Below are 18,882 nucleotides of genomic sequence, written 5' to 3' on the forward strand. Positions count from 1 at the left end.
TCAATGGGGTTCTAACGTTCGTGCGAACTTTCGGTCCGTTCGCAGGTTCTGGTGCGAACCGAACCGGGGGGTGTTCGGCTCATCCCTACTCCCCAGCACTCTGATCCCTCTACATCCCAGATATCCCCCCAGCACTTTGACCCCCTCTACATCCCAGATATCCCCCCAGCACTCTGACTGCTCTAAACCCTAGATATTCCCCCCAGCACAGTTACCATATACCATAAGATACACCTTGTATTGTGACCCCACTACATCCCTGATGCCCCTACACTGTGGCCTCTCTACATCCCTGATACCCCTAGCACTATAGCCACCCAAGCTACCCCAAGCATTGCTACCTCCTATACACCCCAGATTCCCCCTCAGCATTGTTTTTCCCCATACACCCTTGATATCCCCCAGCACCATTATTACCCCCTTTTCCAGTGGAGATACAGTGCATGTAAACTTTTGGATATGTGCCCACATCCAGCACTGGACTCACCTATACCAATCAGGCAGGCAGAAGGAGGGGTCAAGGAGGGAGCATCCCTCCTGGCATTCCAAGCGCTTTGGTGCAAACAGTGCTGAACAGCTGGGCTCATCATGACACCATCCACAATGCTACTTCCCAGGCAGGCTCTCAGTGTTGCCGACTTAGCAGCTCCCACTCCAGATCCTACCCCATGGCCTTCGAGTCCCAAGTATTCAAACTACGTGGGGCGGGGTCAGAGCATCACTGGCACTTCGCCCTGCCCCTCCCTGCTGGCTGTGAAGTACTGGGTATCGTTCTGCACAGCACGGCGCACCGCTGCCAGCCTGCCTCCCCTGTGTATCCGTCACCCTCAGTGCCATCATGAGGCCCCCAATTTTGGGGCAGCGTGGGCACCAGGACCAGCTGCTTTGGGGAAAGTGCAGGGGCCCCCCATGCAGCTGGGGCCCCTGGGCAGTACCCATGTGTGCCCACTCATTAAGACAGCCCTGGACACTATGAATAATTCGTAATGCCCTTTAGTCTCTGCAACACTCCTGTAGTTTTCCAGAAGTTTAGTAACAATGTCCTCCGAGATATGCTGCAGCAATGTGTGGTGGTTTACCTAGAGAACCAACACACAGACGTCTCCTGTGTGCTACAGAGGTTGAGAAAGAACAATCTGTATTGCAAGTTGGAAAAGTGCGAGTTTCATAGTGAATAGGTTAAATTTTTGGGTTATGTCATATCTGCTGCCGGGTTTTTGATATATCCAGAAAAACTATCTGCAGTCTTACAGTGGCCTCGACCCATAGGTCTACGCCCTCTACAATGTTTCCTTGGCAATTATTGTCGGAAATGTATTCATATTTTCTCTGCTCTGGTCAAACCCCTGACTGATATGACCAGTAAAGACGGCAACCCACAGAATTGGCCCTAGGATTCCATTAAAGCCTTTGAGACCCTTAAGGCCGCTTTTGCTACAGCTCCAGTACTGGCACATCCTAATACTACGTTACCCTTCATTCTTGAAGTTGATGCGTCTGAGACTGGAGAAGGCACTCACCTTTCTCAACATCCTACCTCTGAAAGCTCTATGCATCCTAGTGGCTACTTTTCTAAAATATTGTCTCCAGCAGAATGCAATTACGATATTGGGGGCAGAGAATTATTAGCCATCATTTTAGCTCTTAAAGAATGGAGGACAGGGTACTACTGTACCGGTCCTTATTTTGACTGACCATAAGAAGCTCACATTTTTGTCTGAGGCTAAACACTTATCTCCTAGAAGGACTCAGTGGGCCCTTTTTCTGTCAAGCTTCAATTACATAGTCTCATTCTTATCCGGTAGAAAAAAATATAAGGGCAGATAGATGCATTGTCCTTCCAGTTTTCCTCCTCTTCCAAAATGGAGTCTGTTCCTACTCCTGTGATACCTCCAGACTGCATTTTGGCCACTATTCGCACTAGTCTCACTTCCCCTTTGGGTGAGAGAATTCTAGCCTCTCAGATCAATTCTCCTCCTGAAAAACCTCATGACTGCTGCTTTGTCCCTGAGAATCTCTGCACTGCTTTGCTCTAGACCTACCATTCTCCTAAAGAAGCTGGGCACCCAGGGAAAAATTAACTTATATGGACTATGTCTCAACAATTCTGGTGGCCTAGTCTCCACGCTGATGTAACCACCTTTGTAGCCGCTTGTCCTGTATGTGCGTAGAATAAAACACCCCGATACCTTCCAGTGGGGAAAGGCATTGGACCCACTTGTCTATTGATTTTACTGTGGATTTACCTAACTTCCAGGGCAACACAGTCATTCTTACGGTGGTTGACCGGTTTTTAAAAATGTCACGTTGTATTCCGCTAAAGAAGTTGCCTACGTCCAAAGAACTGGCATCGATTTTGGCTCGGGAGGTCTTTCAGTTACATGGGTTAACCACCATAACAACTGGTCGGACCTGTTACTTTGGGCGAAGTTTGCTCAAGGCCGCCTCCTGATTATCTCCATTTATGGGGAGCTATGGGTTCCAGCCATCCACGTTGCCTGACACATTAATTCCAAAGGGAATTCCTGCTTTAGAGGAACATCTTCAAGAACTCCAGTCCACTTGGGTGCAAGTTCAAGAATCCTTGCAACGCTCCACCAAGAGGTACAGACTCCATGCTGACCGCCGACACCTACCTTTGCCCTCCTACCAAATTGGGGAGAGGGTTTGGCAGTCTTCCCGTAACCTCAGACTCCGTGTTCCTTCAATAAAACTGGTGCCTTGGTATATTGAGCCTTTCTGCATACGCCGTAAGGTTAACCCAGTGGCCTACGAGTTAGATCTTTCAACATATTCCATGTTTCCTTAATAAAACCTTTGGTGTGTAACTACCTCAGTATCACGCTCTCAGGTTCAGGTTGACAACCAGGAGGAATATGAGATACAATTTACAATCTATCATTGTCTCCAATAGGTTTTGTAAATGCATACAATATCTAGTTCACTGGAGGCGCTATGGTCCAGAGGAACACTCTTGTGTCTCATCCTCGGATGTACATGCTCCTGCCCTCCTCTGTGCTTTCCATAGATGTTTTCCCCCCAAGCCTGGTGCCCCCCCAAGGGGGAGGGGTCATTAAGGAGGGGGGTACTGTCAGGGCTGGGCTCCTTAAAGTGGGGTTCCACCCAAAAAAAAAATACATGAAAAATCCTAAAAAAAAAAAAAAAAACATTTGGATAATTTTTTTTTAACTTACCTCTAAATGCCTGTTGCTAGGTGGTCCCTCGTAGTCTGCCTCTTCCAGTGCCTGGGCTGGTGACATCACTTCCCCTTCGGCACAGGAAGGGCTCCGCTCTGCTCCCTCCCTCCTGTCAATCATCTGGGACCCATTACAGGTCCCAGGTGACTGAGCGGCCAATCACGGCGCGCGGCGCCGCTCGCGCATGCGCAGTGGGTGCCAGGCTGTGAAGCCACAGCCCGGCGCCCACAGTTGCAATGCCGGTGCCACTGAATGGAGGGGGAGACGAGCGGGGCTTCGATCCCCCACATCGCTGGACCCTGGGACAGGCAAGTGTCCAATTAAAAGTCAGCAGCTGCAGTATTTGTAGCTGCTGACTTTTAATTTTTTTTTTTTTTTTGACTGGACCTCCTCTTTAATGAGCAGCTCTTTTTTTTCAGTGCTCAGAGCTGCTCAGCTGTCGGTTAATTACCAGCCACTTGTTTTCACTGTGACTCACCTGGTTACCATTAACCTGCCTCATTAGTCCAGCCTTCAGCCAGCCCCTTTTGGTTATTTGAGCAACTTAGTTAATTTAATCCTTGCTCTTGTGTAGTCTATGATCTCCAGTGCATTCCTGTCTGTGTTCCTGTGTATGACTTGGCCTGGCTTCTCTATTGATTCCTGTTCCAGATTTTTGCTGACTTCTGGCTTCCTGACCCCAGCTCATCTGATTACCCACTCTGGCATCAAAACCCTGGCTTCTGTTTTTGTCTGCATTCCTGAACTGTGTTATTTTTACTTAAATTTACTTTACCTAAACTTATATTTCATTAAAGGTGTGATTTTAACTGCTTTTTCTGTCTCCATCTGTTTAAGATCCCTTTCACACTGCCGGAGCCGGGGCATTAGCAGTAAAGCGGTGCTATTTTTAGCGCTGCTTTAGGGGCGCTATTCGCCCGCTAGTGGGGCGGTTCCCCCCCCCCGCTAGCGGCCAAAAAGGGGTTAAATCCTCCCGCAAAACGCCGCCGGTATGACAGCGCTGACCATTGATTTCAATGGGAAGGAGCAGTGAGTTCACCGCTCCAAAGGAGCTGCTGGCAGGACTTTTTCTGATGCCCTGCCAGCGCAACGCACCAGTGTGAAAGCCCGAGGGCTTTCACACTGGAGTGAATGGAGCAGCTGTTTTAGGGCGGTTTGCAGGCGCTATTTTTAATGCTATAGTGCCTGCAAAACGCTCCAGTGTGAAAGGGGTCTTATGGTTCCTGATACAAGCATACCGCAAAGGCCATTAGTAAAGCAGCCGATGCATGATACAGTGGGGGCAAAAAAGTATTTAGTCAGCCACCAATTGTGCAAGTTCTCCCACTTAAAAAGATGAGAGAGGCCTGTAATTGTCATCATAGGTATCCCTCAACTATGAGAGACAAAATGTGGAGACAAATTCAAACAATCACGTTGTCTGATTTTTAAAATAATGTATTTGCAAATGATGGCGGAAAATAAGTATTTGGTCAATATCAAAAGTTCATCTCAATACTTTGTTATATATCCTTTGTTGGCAATGACAGAGGTCAAACGTTTTCTGTAAGTCTTTACAAGGTTGTCACAAACTGTTGCTGGTATGTTGGCCCATTCCTCCATGCAGATCTCCTCTAGAGCAGTGATGTTTTGGGGCTGTCGCTGGGCAACACAGACTTTCAACTCCCTCCAAAGGTTTTCTATGGGGTTGAGATCTGAAGACTGGCTAGGCCACTCCAGGACCTTGAAATGCTTCTTACGAAGCCACTCCTTCATTGCCCGGGTGGTGTGTTTGGGATCATTGTCATGCTGAAAGACCCAGCCACGTTTCATCTTCAATGCCCTTGCTGATGGGAGGAGGTTTGCACTCAAAATCTCACGATATATGGCCCCATTCATTCTTTCATGTACATGGATCAGTCGTCCTGTTCCCTTTGCAGAGAAACAGCCCCAAAGCATGATGTTGCCACCCCCATGCATTCCTCAGCATTCTCTCTCCTCCAAACACGACGAGTTGTGTTTCTACCAAACAGTTCTACTTTGGTTTCATCTGACCATATGACATTCTCCGAATCCTCTTCTGGATCATCCAAATGCTGTCTAGCAAACCTCAGACGGGCCCGGACATGTACTGGCTTAAGCAGGGGGACACGTCTGGCACTGCAGGATCTGAGGCCCTGGTGGAGTAGTGTGTTACTGATGGTAGCCTTTGTTACGTTGGTCCCAGCTCTCTGCAGGTCATTCACTAGGTCCCCCCCGTGTGGTTCTGGGATTTTTGCTCACCGTTCTTGTGATCATTTTGACCCCACGGGGTGAGATCTTACGTGGAGCCCCAGATCGAGGGAGATTATCAGTGGTCTTGTATGTCTTCCATTTTCTAATTATTTCTCCCACAGTTGATTTCTTCTTACCAAGCTGCTTGCCTATTGCAGATTCAGTCTTCCCAGCCTGGTGCAGGTCTACAATTTTGTTTCTGGTGTCCTTCGACAGCTCTTTGGTCTTCACCATAGTGGAGTTTGGAGTGTGACTGTTTGAGGTTGTGGACAGGTGCTTTTATACTGATAAGTTCAAACAGGTGCCATTAATACAGGTAATGAGTGGAGGACAGAGGAGCCTCTTAAAGAAGAAGATACAGGTCTGTGAGAGCCAGAAATCTTGCTTGTTTGTAGGTGACCAAATACTTATTTTCCACCATAATTTGCAAATAAATTCTTCCAAAAATCAGACAATGTGATTGTCTGGATTTGTTTCCACATTTTGTCTCTCATAGTTGAGGTATACCTATGATGACAATTACAGGCCTCTCTCATCTTTTTAAGTGGAAGAACTTGCACAATTGGTGGCTGACTAAATACTTTTTTGCCCCACTGTATGTAGGAAAGAAAATCACTCAATTCCCCCATTAACACAGTCAGTGCCTCCCACATGCACTATTGTGTTCTGCCGGCGGAGGGGAGCTGGGAGCCTTCCTGGTTTCCGGAACACAAAGATTACTGTTAGCAGCTATAGCTGTTGGCAGTAATCACATATAAAAAAAATCTGACAGGTTGGTTGTACCCAAGTTGGTCGATTGATTGACATGGGTACAATCAGCCTGCCCATACATGGAACTAAATACGGCCGGTCTTTGCTGAATCACCTGAATTTCGATCCATGTATGGCAGTGCTAAGTGTAATTTGGGAGTCACAGCTGGGTCACAGACTGGTGTTTCTTCTGCAAGGCTTTCTCACCATCATGAGATGTCCTACATCTCATCCCGATGATGGGTCTCCTGCTCTGTATTGAGAGAATGGGTAACTGACACCAGACCAGCACCTTAACACTGGGGCTGGTAAGATAGTAAGCTGCATGTAAAGGCCAATAGTGGTTAAAGGAAATATTTAACTCCTGCAGCTTGACATGCAGTAGTGATCAGCTAACTGGCTGTTAATGTAATTGGGGGAAAATAGCACGAAAAGAGATGGCAGGACTGAAGAATAGTCATGCTGACTGGCAATACCACCAGGGTAGTAAAGCACAGTACCCAAATATACTTACAACACATTAACCCTCCTAACACTACTGATAGCCATGTTTCTTAGCCACTGAGGTGCCTACAGCTAAATACATTGTGCTGTGAACAATGTATGAAAAATAAATCAACACAGATTGTGGTTTTGGGAGTCTCAAAATGTTTTTAATGGCTATTTCTCTATTTTCATAGACACAGTGGAGATTACCAAAACAAACTTCAACTCTGGTTACTGAAAAGGTCTTAGAGATTCTAAAAACATTTCATGAGCTACCCCTACTAATCAGATATGATCATCATCACCATTTATTGGCAACATTAATGAAACAACTACAGGAAGAAGGAGACAAATTCTGTGCAACTCACAAAAAACATCTATGGCATATCGGAATGAAAACTGCCGTACATATGGGACTGGCAGCTGCTGTGACAGTTGCAGCACCATTACTGCTTCCAGCTGCAGTACCGGCAGCAGCAGCAGGAGGCTGGTTTTCGTCAGTTGGAGGATGGTTTGCAGCTGCGCCTGCAGCACCTGCAGCAACGTGGGAATTTGCAGCAGGGGCAGTTGCTGGGGGAGGGGCCATGCTTCAAGCAGGTGCTGCATTTGTGCTGAGAAGGTTTTGGTAATTTGTTGTGCGACAAGAGAATGATTACTGCAAGGAAATCGATACCAATAAGTGACAAACTCTCGCTCCACTGTGCACATGATATCCACTCTGCAAATGATACTTCAACATAAAATAATGTATCATTCTCAAATATTATTATTATTATCATCATTATAATGCAGGATTAATAAAGATAGTGAATTGCTTTTGTATTTCAAACAAAAACAGTCATGTTCAATAGAAAAAACACTTAATGAACGCAAATGTGAATACTTATTCAAATATGTGTCTCACTTTTGTTTCGCAATATAATATTGTTCTTTATCGGGGTCTCCAAACCTTCTAAATTAAGGGCCTGTTTACTGCCCTTTAGAGCCCTTTCACACTGAAAGCGCCCGGGTGTCTCAGCGGCGCTATTTTTAGCGCCCGCTTTACCGCTTTTTTAGTGGCGCTATTCGGCCGCTTGCGGGCGAATATAACCCCCGCTAGCAGATGAAAGAGGGTTAAAAACGCCTGCAAAATGCCGCTACAGTGGCGCTTTGCCGGCGGTACGGCGGCACTGCCCATTGATTTCAATGGGCAGGGGCGCTATAGGAACGGTGTATTCACCGCTCCTACAGTGCTGCAAAGAAGCTGCTTGCAGGACTTTTTGTGATGCCCTGCCAGCACAGCGCCCCAGTGTGAAAGCACTCATGCTTTCACGCTGGATTTGCAGCTGAGGCTTTTTTCAGGCACTATTTTTAGCGCTAAGGCACCTGAAAAACACCTCCAATGTGAAAGGGGTCTCAGACTTTACGGGGGCCGGACTGTGGCCAGTGGGGGTAGAAAATGTCCTGATGTCAGTGGCAGTAAAAAAATGACCTATTTTTGGTATTAGATAAATTGCGTCCCATCAGTGGTGTCAGTGGGAGGAATAGCGCCCCATCATTGGTGTCAGTGGAAAAAATAGTGCCCCATCCTTGGCGTCAGTAGGAGGAATTGTGCCCCATCCTTGGCGTCAATGGGAGGAATAGTGCCCCATCCTTGGCGTCAGTGGGAGGAATAGTGCCCCATCCTTGGCGTCAGTGGGAGGAATAGTGCCCCATCCTTGGCGTCAGTGGGAGGAATAGTGCCCCATCCTTGGCGTCAGTGGGAGGAATAGTGCCCCATCCTTGGCGTCAGTGGGAGGAATAGTGCCACATCCTTGGCGTCAGTGGGAGGAATAGTGCCCTATCATTCCTGTCAGTGGGAGGAATAGTGCCCTATCATTGGTGTCAGTGGGAGGAATAGTGCCCCGTCATTCCTGTCAGTGGCAGAAATAGTGCTTCATCGGTTTCAGTGGAGAAATGATGTCCCATTGTCAGTGTCAGTGAGAGGAATAGTGCCCCAAGGGCCTGATAAAGGCAAGGGGGACACCCTCCGCAAGCTTTTAGAGAGAAGTTTGGTGGATTTTTACATAAAAAAATGAGAATGCTGGCTGGTATAAATTATAGATACAAAGTAGATTTATTTTTACGCTAACAGCGTTAGTAATTACATCCATCAGGTTGTAGCATGTAATTCTCCCACCTATGTCTATATGGTTTGTCTCTTTTTCTAATATCTCTCGCTATAAAATCATGAACTGTTTTAAAATCTTAGTTTTGACCCACAAATAGTTGAACGTTTTTTATTCAGTTATTTGTAAATTGCAGAACTCACGTTTAATAAATTACATTTATTAATATCTTTTCATGTACATTGTGTTAGTGTTCAAGTGTGTTCTAAATCTGTGCAAAAAAGATTTCCACTCCCAGAGTCTCTTTACAACGGTGATGCTCATCTATAGTTAATTATACTGATTAATGAATGGGAGTGGTTTTAGTCATTTTGTCATTGGTGTTGTTCATGTAGGTAACCATGCTGTGAACAAGGCTCTTCGCTGAAATATGGTAGAAGTTACCTTGTACTTGGTGATAATCGAATAAAGAAATTTGATGGGTTCCAGAGTGTGGGTTCTTTCTATATATGTCTCCACCAATGTTTCAACTCAAAATAAAGATTATTACCATCATAGTGCTTTCTGTAAATTTTTCCATTTTTAATAAAGGCATGATTTTAACTCACATTAATTTGTGCACTGTTCCGGTGCACAGCGGTATAATATAGGTGCATGTCCCCTTGAGTAAAACTCAGATGTGAGCACCACCCTTCTTGATGCCTAATCACTTCCTGGACAGCTTGATGATGTCACCAACTCCACCCTATGGAGACCTCAATGATTAAGCCCCTAATGGACAAAACATATTAGAGGGCATTCTCCCATGGGTAGGAGACCAAGCCAAAGCTATTTTTTACTAAGCAGAGCTCAGTATATACGTTGAGGCATTATGTAGTCAAGCACCATCTTGCTGTAGTCCTTGATGTGTCTGTCGAGCCAGTATTCAGCCCAACCATCTCTTGCAAACATTGTGGCCAGCCGGCTTAGAATGGGGCATTCGAGTGGTAGCAATTTTATTTGTTTTTTGGCATAGACTTAGGGGTTTTTAAACTAGGCGATGGGGGGGGGGGGGGTCGAGTCCAGAGATAGAGATAGTCAGCGTGGAACATAGTCCAGAGGGTAGTATTGGGGGCATTAGTGGTAGGTCGACTAAAGCACATAAACTAGGGCTGCGGAAATTAATGATTAACTCCTCGATTATTCATTCATTTTTTTTGATTAATCAAAATTCTTTTGATCGGTACTCACCTCTCCGCCGGCTTCCAGGTCTTCAGGGAGTTCCGTCGGAGATCCGGTGAGGTCACGGACATCAACGGACTCCTACCCCCTTCCCCAGTCATTGACAGTGCCCACGCTGGACAATGGTAAAGTAATGGAATACAGCAGGCGCCTGACTGATCCAATCATGGCCTGAAAGGCTTCGACCGAGTGGGCGTGTCCGTGAATTGCAGAGGTGTGGCTGCAAGCCGGTTTTGCGATTGGCCGGACATGCCCCATGCTGAAGATACGTGACCCTTGCTGGGAATAAACAAGCATTGGAAGGCATTATGAAGGTGAGTGTGTTGTCTGTACTGGACAGGTGAATTGTGGAGGAGGAATTGTGGTGATTTAAAGTATATATACAGCTTGAATCTGTATTTTAGTTTTAGATTAGGTCATGCAGAGAGAAACACCTCTCGGTTTAGGCTTTGCCTTGTGTATCCCAGTGTGGAGCTTTCATTTCACTTCCTGTTCCAGAGACAAAACGGGAAGTGAAATGGCATTCCCATTTCAGATGGTTGTCATCAGGACTGGTATACCCATTTGAGGCATTACCCAGATAGTAAGCAATTGAGCTGCAAGTTTGAAAATGTCTTGTTAAAGTGGAGGTCCACCTTAAAAACAAATGTAACATTAACCAGTTGCCGACCGCCGCACGCCAATGTACGTCGGCACAATGGCACGGGCAGGCATAAGGGCTTACCTGTACGTCCCTGCCTGCTCGCGGGCGGGGGTCAGATCGGACCCCCCTCCGGTGCCTGCGGCGGTCGGATTCTTGTCAGGAGCGATCCGAGGTGAGGGGGAGCCCACTGATTCATGGCCACCCTCTCACGATCACTCCTGGCGAATGAGGAGCTTCCTCGGCTTCTGTAATGTAAACAGAAGCGGAGGAAGTGATGTCATCTCTCCTCGTGTCGGTCTTTTTGTTCCGGCACCGAGGAGAGAAGACATCAGCACTAAACACTACACTTACAGTAGAACATTCAGGCACACATTTCACCCCCCAGTCACCCCCCAATCACCCCCATCACAGTGACACCAATAGCAGTTTTGTTTTTTTCTAATTATTGCATTGGTGTCATTTGTGACAGTTATTAATGGTAGGGCAGTTAGTGTTAGGCCCCTTTAGGTCTAGGGTACCCCCCTAACCCCCCCTAATAAAGTTAGTGTTAGGCCCCTTTAGGTCTAGGGTACCCCCCTAACCCCCCCTAATAGCGATCGTTTTTCTGATCGCTGAATTAGTGTCACAGGTAACGCTACTTAGGGAGGTAAGTATTTAGGTTCGCCGTCAGCTTTTTATAGTGTCAGGGACCCCCATATACTACCTAGTGAAAGGTTTTAACCCCCTGATTGCCACCTAGTTAACCCTATCACCAGTAATCACCGTATAACTGTTACAGGTGACGCTGGTTAGTTAGTTTGTTTTTTATAGTTTCAGGGCACCCGCCGTTTATTACCTAATAAAGGTTTAACCCCCTGATCACCCGGCGGTGATATAAGTTACGTTTTAGGGTCAGATAGGGTCTGCGTCGCCCCAGGCAGCTTCAGGTTAGTGCCAGTACCGCTAACACCCACGCATGCAGCATACACCTCCCTTAGTGGTATAGTATCTGAACGGATCAATATCTGATCAATATCTGATCCGATCAGATCTATACTAGCGTCCCCAGCAGTTTAGCCCAGATACCTGCTAGCACCTGCGTTTTGCCCCTCCACCCAGCCCAGCCCACCCAAGTGCAGTATCGATCAATCACTGTCACTTACAAAACACTAAACACATAATTACAGCCTTCACAGAGTCAGGCCTGATCCCTGGGATCGCTAACAGTTTTTTGGTACAGTCGCTAACAGTCAGGAGCTTTTTTGCCTGTGAGTCTCAGTAGTGTACCACTAAATTTAGAGCCCAAAATGGCAAATCGAAGGTACACTAGTGAAGAGGCCTACATGTTTCTGAGCATGAAAGATAGTGAAGAGGAAGTCACTCATCTATCAGATTCAGGCTCAGAATACGAACCCGTAGACAGCAGCGGCTCCATTACAGATAGCTCTGACAACGGAGTTGTGGTTCCTGCCAAGGTCAGACGTACCAGACCCCAATCTTCTTCTTCCGAGCCGTAACCTATTCGGTCAGGTATACATCTTTATACTTCACCTTCAGGCCATAATACTCCTCTAAACAGAACTTCCCAAGTTCTTACTAAGCAGGGTGATTCTTTATCGCCTTCCTCCAGTGACCCATAACCCTACTGGGCTTCAACCCTAGGAAATGGTTCCAGCATTCCTGAATGTAAGGGGCTGAGGCTTTCTGACATGTGACGTCTGCAGCCAGAACTCCTGGCCCCTCCACGGAAAAGAGGGCTGAAATACAAAAGGTGATACATGCATTATTAATATCACAAATTAAAAAAGATCATAGATTGTGGACACAGCACAATAGATTTAGACAGAAAGGACACAAGCATAGACAATAATGTGTATCTGAGTGTGGCTAGCTAAACCAACATATCAAATATGGGAGAGACCCAAATCTGAACTTCAATGTAGACAAACAGTCCTCACAGTCTGGTTTTCTGATGTGCAGCCAATATGTAAAAACATTAAGACATACGCAAACCCTCAGCCTCAGTTCACACTGGGACGACTTGTCAGGCAACCTAGTCACCTGACAAGTAGTGTCCCGTTCTGAGCAATGGAACCATTCTAATCGGAGAGACGCAAGTTGCTCCGACTTAGAAAAAGGTTCCTGTACGACTTTGGGGGTGACTTGTATTGACTTCTATACAGAAGTCGTTTTGCAAGTCTCTGCTGAGTCGTGTCCTGGGTCGCCTGAGGCAGTTGCGCTGCAAGTTGTGCTGCCTCAGTGTGAACCGACCCTAAATGCTGCCTGTTTCTGAAGTGCAGCTAGCTAGGTCATAACTGATATAAATACATAAAGGACGGGAACTCTCTTTACGGTGGAGTTTTACTGATGTACAGCAAAACAGGGCCATAAATATAAGACAGAAAGACCCAAAACTTCTATTTTGCGTATTTCTGACGAACCACCAAATACAGTTATAAGATCAATATGGCACACAAGACAATATCTTTTCTGTTATGCAGTTCTGTAGTGCAGTCACATAGAACCAACACGGAAAGGACACAAGCAACCTGCAGCATTGTGTTTTTCTGAAGTGCAGTAAGGTAAGGGAATCTGAAACAGAAAGCACCAACAAGCTTCAATGTTGAGTATTTCTGCTGTGCAGCAACATAAAAACAGACAGCCTTCCTAGCTGCGATCTTTCTGGTGTACTGCAAAGTAAGGCAATAACTCCATGATGTCTATTCTTGTTGTGTAGCAAAACCTCAACCAGAAGGGACAGATAAACTTAAGGCTCCCACACCTGTGCGACCCAACCTGCAACCGCAAAAACGCAAGAGAGAAGTCATACACTATGGCTTCCAATGCGTACCATTCATGGCTGTGCAACTCCAGGTCGCAGCGCCACCAAGCAGACCCTGCTTTCTGGATCCACAGACCTCAAGATTACACAGGTCACAGGGAAATTTAAATTTTCAGGTTGAACAAGCGAGGGGTCCTCAATGCTGTATCTCCCTGGAGGAGTGCAGCCAACAACCCCCTGCTGTGTATCCTTAAGAAGCAGCAAGGTAGAACAACGAGAAACAGAAAAGACACCACTCACCGCGGTGCCTTTCTGATATGCAGCCGATAAGGCAGTAAATATAGAACATACAGGACACAAACAATCTTCAATCTTTGTGTATGTCTGATGTGTAGTAATATACCAATACTGAGCAGAGACACCGCCACCCTCAATATGTCTCCCTGCTGAGGCAGCAAAAAAACAAATCAGAAAAGGACAAGCAACCTCACTGCTGTGTCCCTTCGGATATGCAGCCAATAAGGCAGTCTATGTAAGACATAAAGGACAGACAACCTTCAATCTTGTATATGTCTGATGTGCAACAATATAACAATCTGAATAGAGATAGGACATCCATATTGAAGTGATTTGGCATGCGACTCAACATGTCAAATCGCATGCCTAAAATCGGCAGCCTTTGCCATTAATAGCACTGTCAGCACGACGCCATTTTGCGGGGCTGCACCGATTACCAAAGGCAGTACCAGTATTACCCCTGGCACAGGTTCAATTTGTATTTCTGCTATGTAGTCCAACAATTCAGGACCATCAATCTTCACTACTGCCTTTCTAATAAGCAACCAATAAGGCAGTAATACAGGACACAAAAACCCCAGACAGAACTCAACCTTGTGTATGTCTGATGTGCAGCAATATAACAAATATGAGCAGAGATGTCACAAGACTCAATGATGTGCATTTCCGCCATGCGGCACAAGACCAGAAAGTACAGACCACCTTCCCTGTTGTATTTTTCTGATCTGTGGCCATATAAAGCAGTACCTTTAGGATATAAAAGACAACAAACAAGCTTCAGTGCAGAGCATTTCTGATGTACAGCAATATAGCCCTTATGAGCAGAAATGTCACAAATCTCAATGTGTATTTCTGCTGTGCCACAAAACATCCCAGCAAGGACAAACCTTCACTACTGAGGTCTACTGGTGTGCAACCAAGGAGGAGTCATGGTGTATCTCTTTATGAAATAACCAAACAGAGCAATTAGATCCCTAGGCATAGCCTGGGCTGTAGATACTAACACTTCACCCCCAGTGAAGGAACAAATCCTAAAATGGCTGGACACCTTACTATAGTAGCTGTTGTCCTACCTTACCTCCGTAGACTGAGCAAACGCTAGCCAGCTCACACACAGGTGGGGCTGATCAGAAACTAAAGTCTCAATGAGCCCAGTCCTAGAGACCAATTTAGGACAGCCTCTAGAAAGGTGGTCACCAATTTAGCCTGGAGGTAAATAGCCACCTGCAGGCCTTAAACAAGCAATCATATATCTATCTAGCTCTTGCATATGTTTGCACAGAAAATCCTTAATTAAAGGATATAGGAAGCGATTTATGGTAAATCGCCTTTAGATCGGTCACTGAGTGGACTGTAGCCAAAACCAACAAAAAGGTTTTTCTTACCTCCTGCACTATAATATAACCACAATGTAAAGGTGGAGTGGGAGGTTGGAGCTTATGAAAAGTTACCCATAGCAAGCAACCCCCAAAAGGAGGATTTGTCACAAGGGAAACCCTACTGTGCCACACAGAAGCTTGGTCCCTGCCACATTGTTGAAAGTTAGGTCAGCTTTTAAGCATTTTGGAACAACTTCAGATTCCTAGCAGCTGGGCTAATAGGGCCATATAACCTAGTGCATCTGCTGACCAGGGGAGCTTACTTCTGAATCCTTCAACCATTGCACAATCAATAAATTGTTCAGTGGTATACCTGGCCTGTAAGGAACTCTTTGTATCTACCAGGTCCCCCCCTTCGCTCTATTCATCCCTACTAATGTACCACAACCGGACATGTAGGGAGAGGCTGGCAACCTACTGTTGTGATAACCACAGTGTCTCTGCTGTAAGAGGGAGCTGTGGCCAGTGGTTTTAACAGTAGCTTCTGGGCTATTTTGTTATGCAGACCCCAGGTCCTGCACTGCACCATTCAATAAATACAGGGGGAAGGGGAAGAAATGCCTTACCTACCTCTTTCCCATCTGAGGTGGTGTAGGCACACTCGCTCCTCTGCACCACTGGTCCACCATACAGTATCTCTGATGTAAGAGGGAGCTGTAGCTGGTGTTTTTAGCAAAAGCTTCTGGGCTATTTGAATCCAGACACCAGGGGAGATTATCTCAAATGCCCAGAAACCATCTGGCTGGGATTGGGGATTTTGCAGCTAAATTCCCAAGGTAAAGGAAAGGGCTTGCTTTTCCATCCTTATGGTCCACATGCAAGGAGGATAGCCGCCAAAGTGCCCCCCCCCAACTGCTGTCGCCGTAGGGAGCTGCAAGGTTAGGCTGTGTCCTGCCAGTCAGTATATACACCTGGGGGGGGCAATGCCGTATGTTCCTCATTCCCATCTGAGGTGGTTTAGGCAGACATCCACCGTAGTGAACTGGTGCCTCCTTGAAAGGAGGAAGTGGGCGCCTGCTCCTGCTGACTCAGCCTTCCCTCCTGGGTAAGAACGCGGGTCGTTCCGGCGGCACCCTCCCCAGCAGCCCACGCGCGCTACCAGGGGCCCAGGAGTCGGGGGACAGGCTCCCCCTGGAAAGAACCGACGGCCAGCACCCCTGTCTGAACGGACGCCCGGACAGGTAAGGGGGGGAGACAGGAAAAAGGCCCCTGAAGTTCTGGGGACACCACTGTACCCAGGGGCCTTCAGCTCTCAGGGGGGCTCTTCCAGTTTCTGCTGCCCCCCCTGAGGAAAAGATAGGGGAACCCCCCAGGAAGGATAAATATATCCGGCCAGACCCAGAGGCCCATCCAGGTACTAACCAGGCCCGACTCTGCTTAGCCCCCAAGATCAGATGAGATTGGGCGCTTTCAGGGTGATGTGGCCGTAGGCCTTCCCAGGCATTTGGTCCGGCTCCCAGGGGGAGACCACCAGCCCCAGGCTTCGGGTCATTTGGAAAAAAACAAACGGATTCGCTGTGTAGGGAGAAACACAATCAAAAACTGAGGATCAAGGGGAAGGGTGGGGACTTAAAACAGCTGTCGATTGATTGTGTTTCCTGTAGGGAGGAGCCTCTCATCTCTCAGGTGTGCCATCTGACCCTGCCTTCGCGCAAAGGTGAACGCAAGCGTCGTTCTGGCGTCAAATGTAAACAGCAATTGCACCATGCATGTGAGGTATCACCGCGAAGGTCAGATCGAGGGAAGTAATTTTAGCAGTAGACCTCCTCTGTAAATCTAAAGTGGTAACCTGTAAAGGCTTTTAAAGACTTTTAAAAATGTATGTAGTTCGTCGCCACTGCAATTTTAAAGCATGTCGTGTTTGGTATCCATGTACTCGGCCTAAGATCATCTTTTTTATTTCATCAAACATTTGGGGAATATAGTGTGTTTTAGTGCATTAAAATTAAAAAAAGTGTGTTTTTTCCCCCCCAAAAATGCGTTTGAAAAATCGCAGTGCAAATACTGTGTGAAAAAAAAAAATGAAACACCCACCATTTTAATCTGTAGGGCCTTTACTTTAAAAAAAAATATAATGTTTGGGGGTTCAAAGTAATTATCTCGCAAAAAAAATATTTTTTTTTTTCATGTAAACAAAAAGTGTCAGAAAGGGCTTTGTCTTCAAGTGGTTAGAAGAGTGGGTGATGTGTGACATAAGCTTCTAAATGTTGTGCATAAAATGCCAGGACAGTTCAAACCCCCCCAAATGACCCCATTTTGTAAAGTAGATATCCCAAGCTATTTGCTGAGAGGCATGTCGAGTCCATGGAATATTTTATATTGTGACACAAGTTGCGAGAAAAAGATACATTTTTTTTTTGCACAAAGTTGTCACTAAATGATATATTGCTCTAACATGCCATGGGATTATGTGAAATTACACCCCAAAATACATTCTGTTGCTTCTCCTGAGTACAGGGATACCACATGTGTGAGACTTTTTGGGAGCCTAGCCGCGAACGGGACCCCGAAAACCAAGCACCACCTTCAGAGTTTCTAAGGGTGTAAATTTTTGATTTCACTCCTCACTGCCTATCACAGTTTCGGAGGCCATGGAATGCCCAGATGGCACAAACCCCCCCCCCCCAAATGACCCCATTTTGGAAAGTAGACACCCCAAGCTATTTGCTGAGAGGTATCGTGAGTATTTTGCAGACCTCACTTTTTGTCACAAAGTTTTGAAAATTGAAAAAAGAAAAAAAAAATACATTTTTCTTTTCTTTCTTCATTTTCAAAAACAAATGAGAGCTGCAAAATACTCACCATGCCTCTCAGCAAATAGCTTGGGGTGTCTACTTTCCAAAATGGGGTCATTTGAGGGGGGGTTTGTGCCTTCTTAGCATTTTATGGCCTTCAAAACTGTGATAGGTAGTGAGGAGTGAAATCAAAGATTTATGCCCTTAGAAATCCTGAAGGCGATGCTTGGCTTTTGGGGCCCCGTACGTGGCTAGGCTCCCAGGAAGTCCCACACATGTGGTATCCCCATACTCAGGAGAAGCAGCAGAATGTATTTTGGGGTGCAATTCCACATATGCCCATGGCATGTTTGAGCAATATATAATTTAGTGACAACTTTGTGCGAAAAAAAAAAAAGTTTGTAATTTACCCGCAACTTGTGGCAAAATATAAAATGTTCCATGGACACAACATGCCTCTCAGCAAATAGCTTGGGGTGTCTACTTTCCAAAATGGGGTCATTTGGGGGGGGGGGGGTTGTGCCATCTTAGCATTTTATGGCCTTCAAAATTGTTATAGGTAGTGAGGAGTGAAATCAAAAATTTACGCCCTTAGAAATCCTGAAGGCGGTGATTGGTTTTCGGGGGCCCTGTACACGGCTAGGCTCCCAAAGTCCCATGTGGTATCACCGTACTCAGGAGAAGCAGCAAAATGTATTTTGGGGTACAATTCTGCATATAACCATGGCATGTGTGAGCAATGTATCATTTAGTGACAACTTTTTGTAAAATATATATTTTTTTGTCATTATTCAATCACTTGGGACAAAAAAATAAAATATTCAATGAGCTCAACATGTCTCTCAGCAATTTCCTTGGGGTGTCTACTTTCCAAAATGGGGTCATTTGGGGGGGGGGGGTTGTACTGCCCTGCCATTTTAGCACCTCAAGAAATGAGATGGGCAGTCATAAACTAAAAGCTGTGTAAATTCCAGAAAATGTACCCTAGTTTGTAGACGCTATAACTTTTGCGCAAACCAATAAATATATGCTTATTGACTTTTTTTAACAAAGACATGTGGCTGAATACATTT

The 18,882-nt window shown here is 46.0% G+C and overlaps 1 protein-coding gene across 2 annotated transcripts in view; it reads left to right on the top strand.

Moving 5' to 3' along the window:
- LOC141133152 (RING finger protein 112-like) overlaps positions 1–9,328 on the top strand; it is a 122,517-nt gene extending 113,189 nt beyond the window's left edge. For both annotated transcript variants that reach the window (XM_073622327.1, XM_073622328.1), the window contains one exon: positions 6,881–9,328. In XM_073622327.1, the coding sequence (XP_073478428.1) occupies positions 6,881–7,315 (435 nt within the window). In that variant the 3' untranslated portion in view covers positions 7,316–9,328. The remainder of the gene's footprint in view (positions 1–6,880) is intronic.
- Positions 9,329–18,882: the final 9,554 nt, after the last annotated feature.

This window comes from Aquarana catesbeiana, linkage group LG03 (assembly GCF_042186555.1).
Source record: "Aquarana catesbeiana isolate 2022-GZ linkage group LG03, ASM4218655v1, whole genome shotgun sequence".
Classification (NCBI taxonomy): Eukaryota; Metazoa; Chordata; class Amphibia; order Anura; family Ranidae; genus Aquarana; species Aquarana catesbeiana.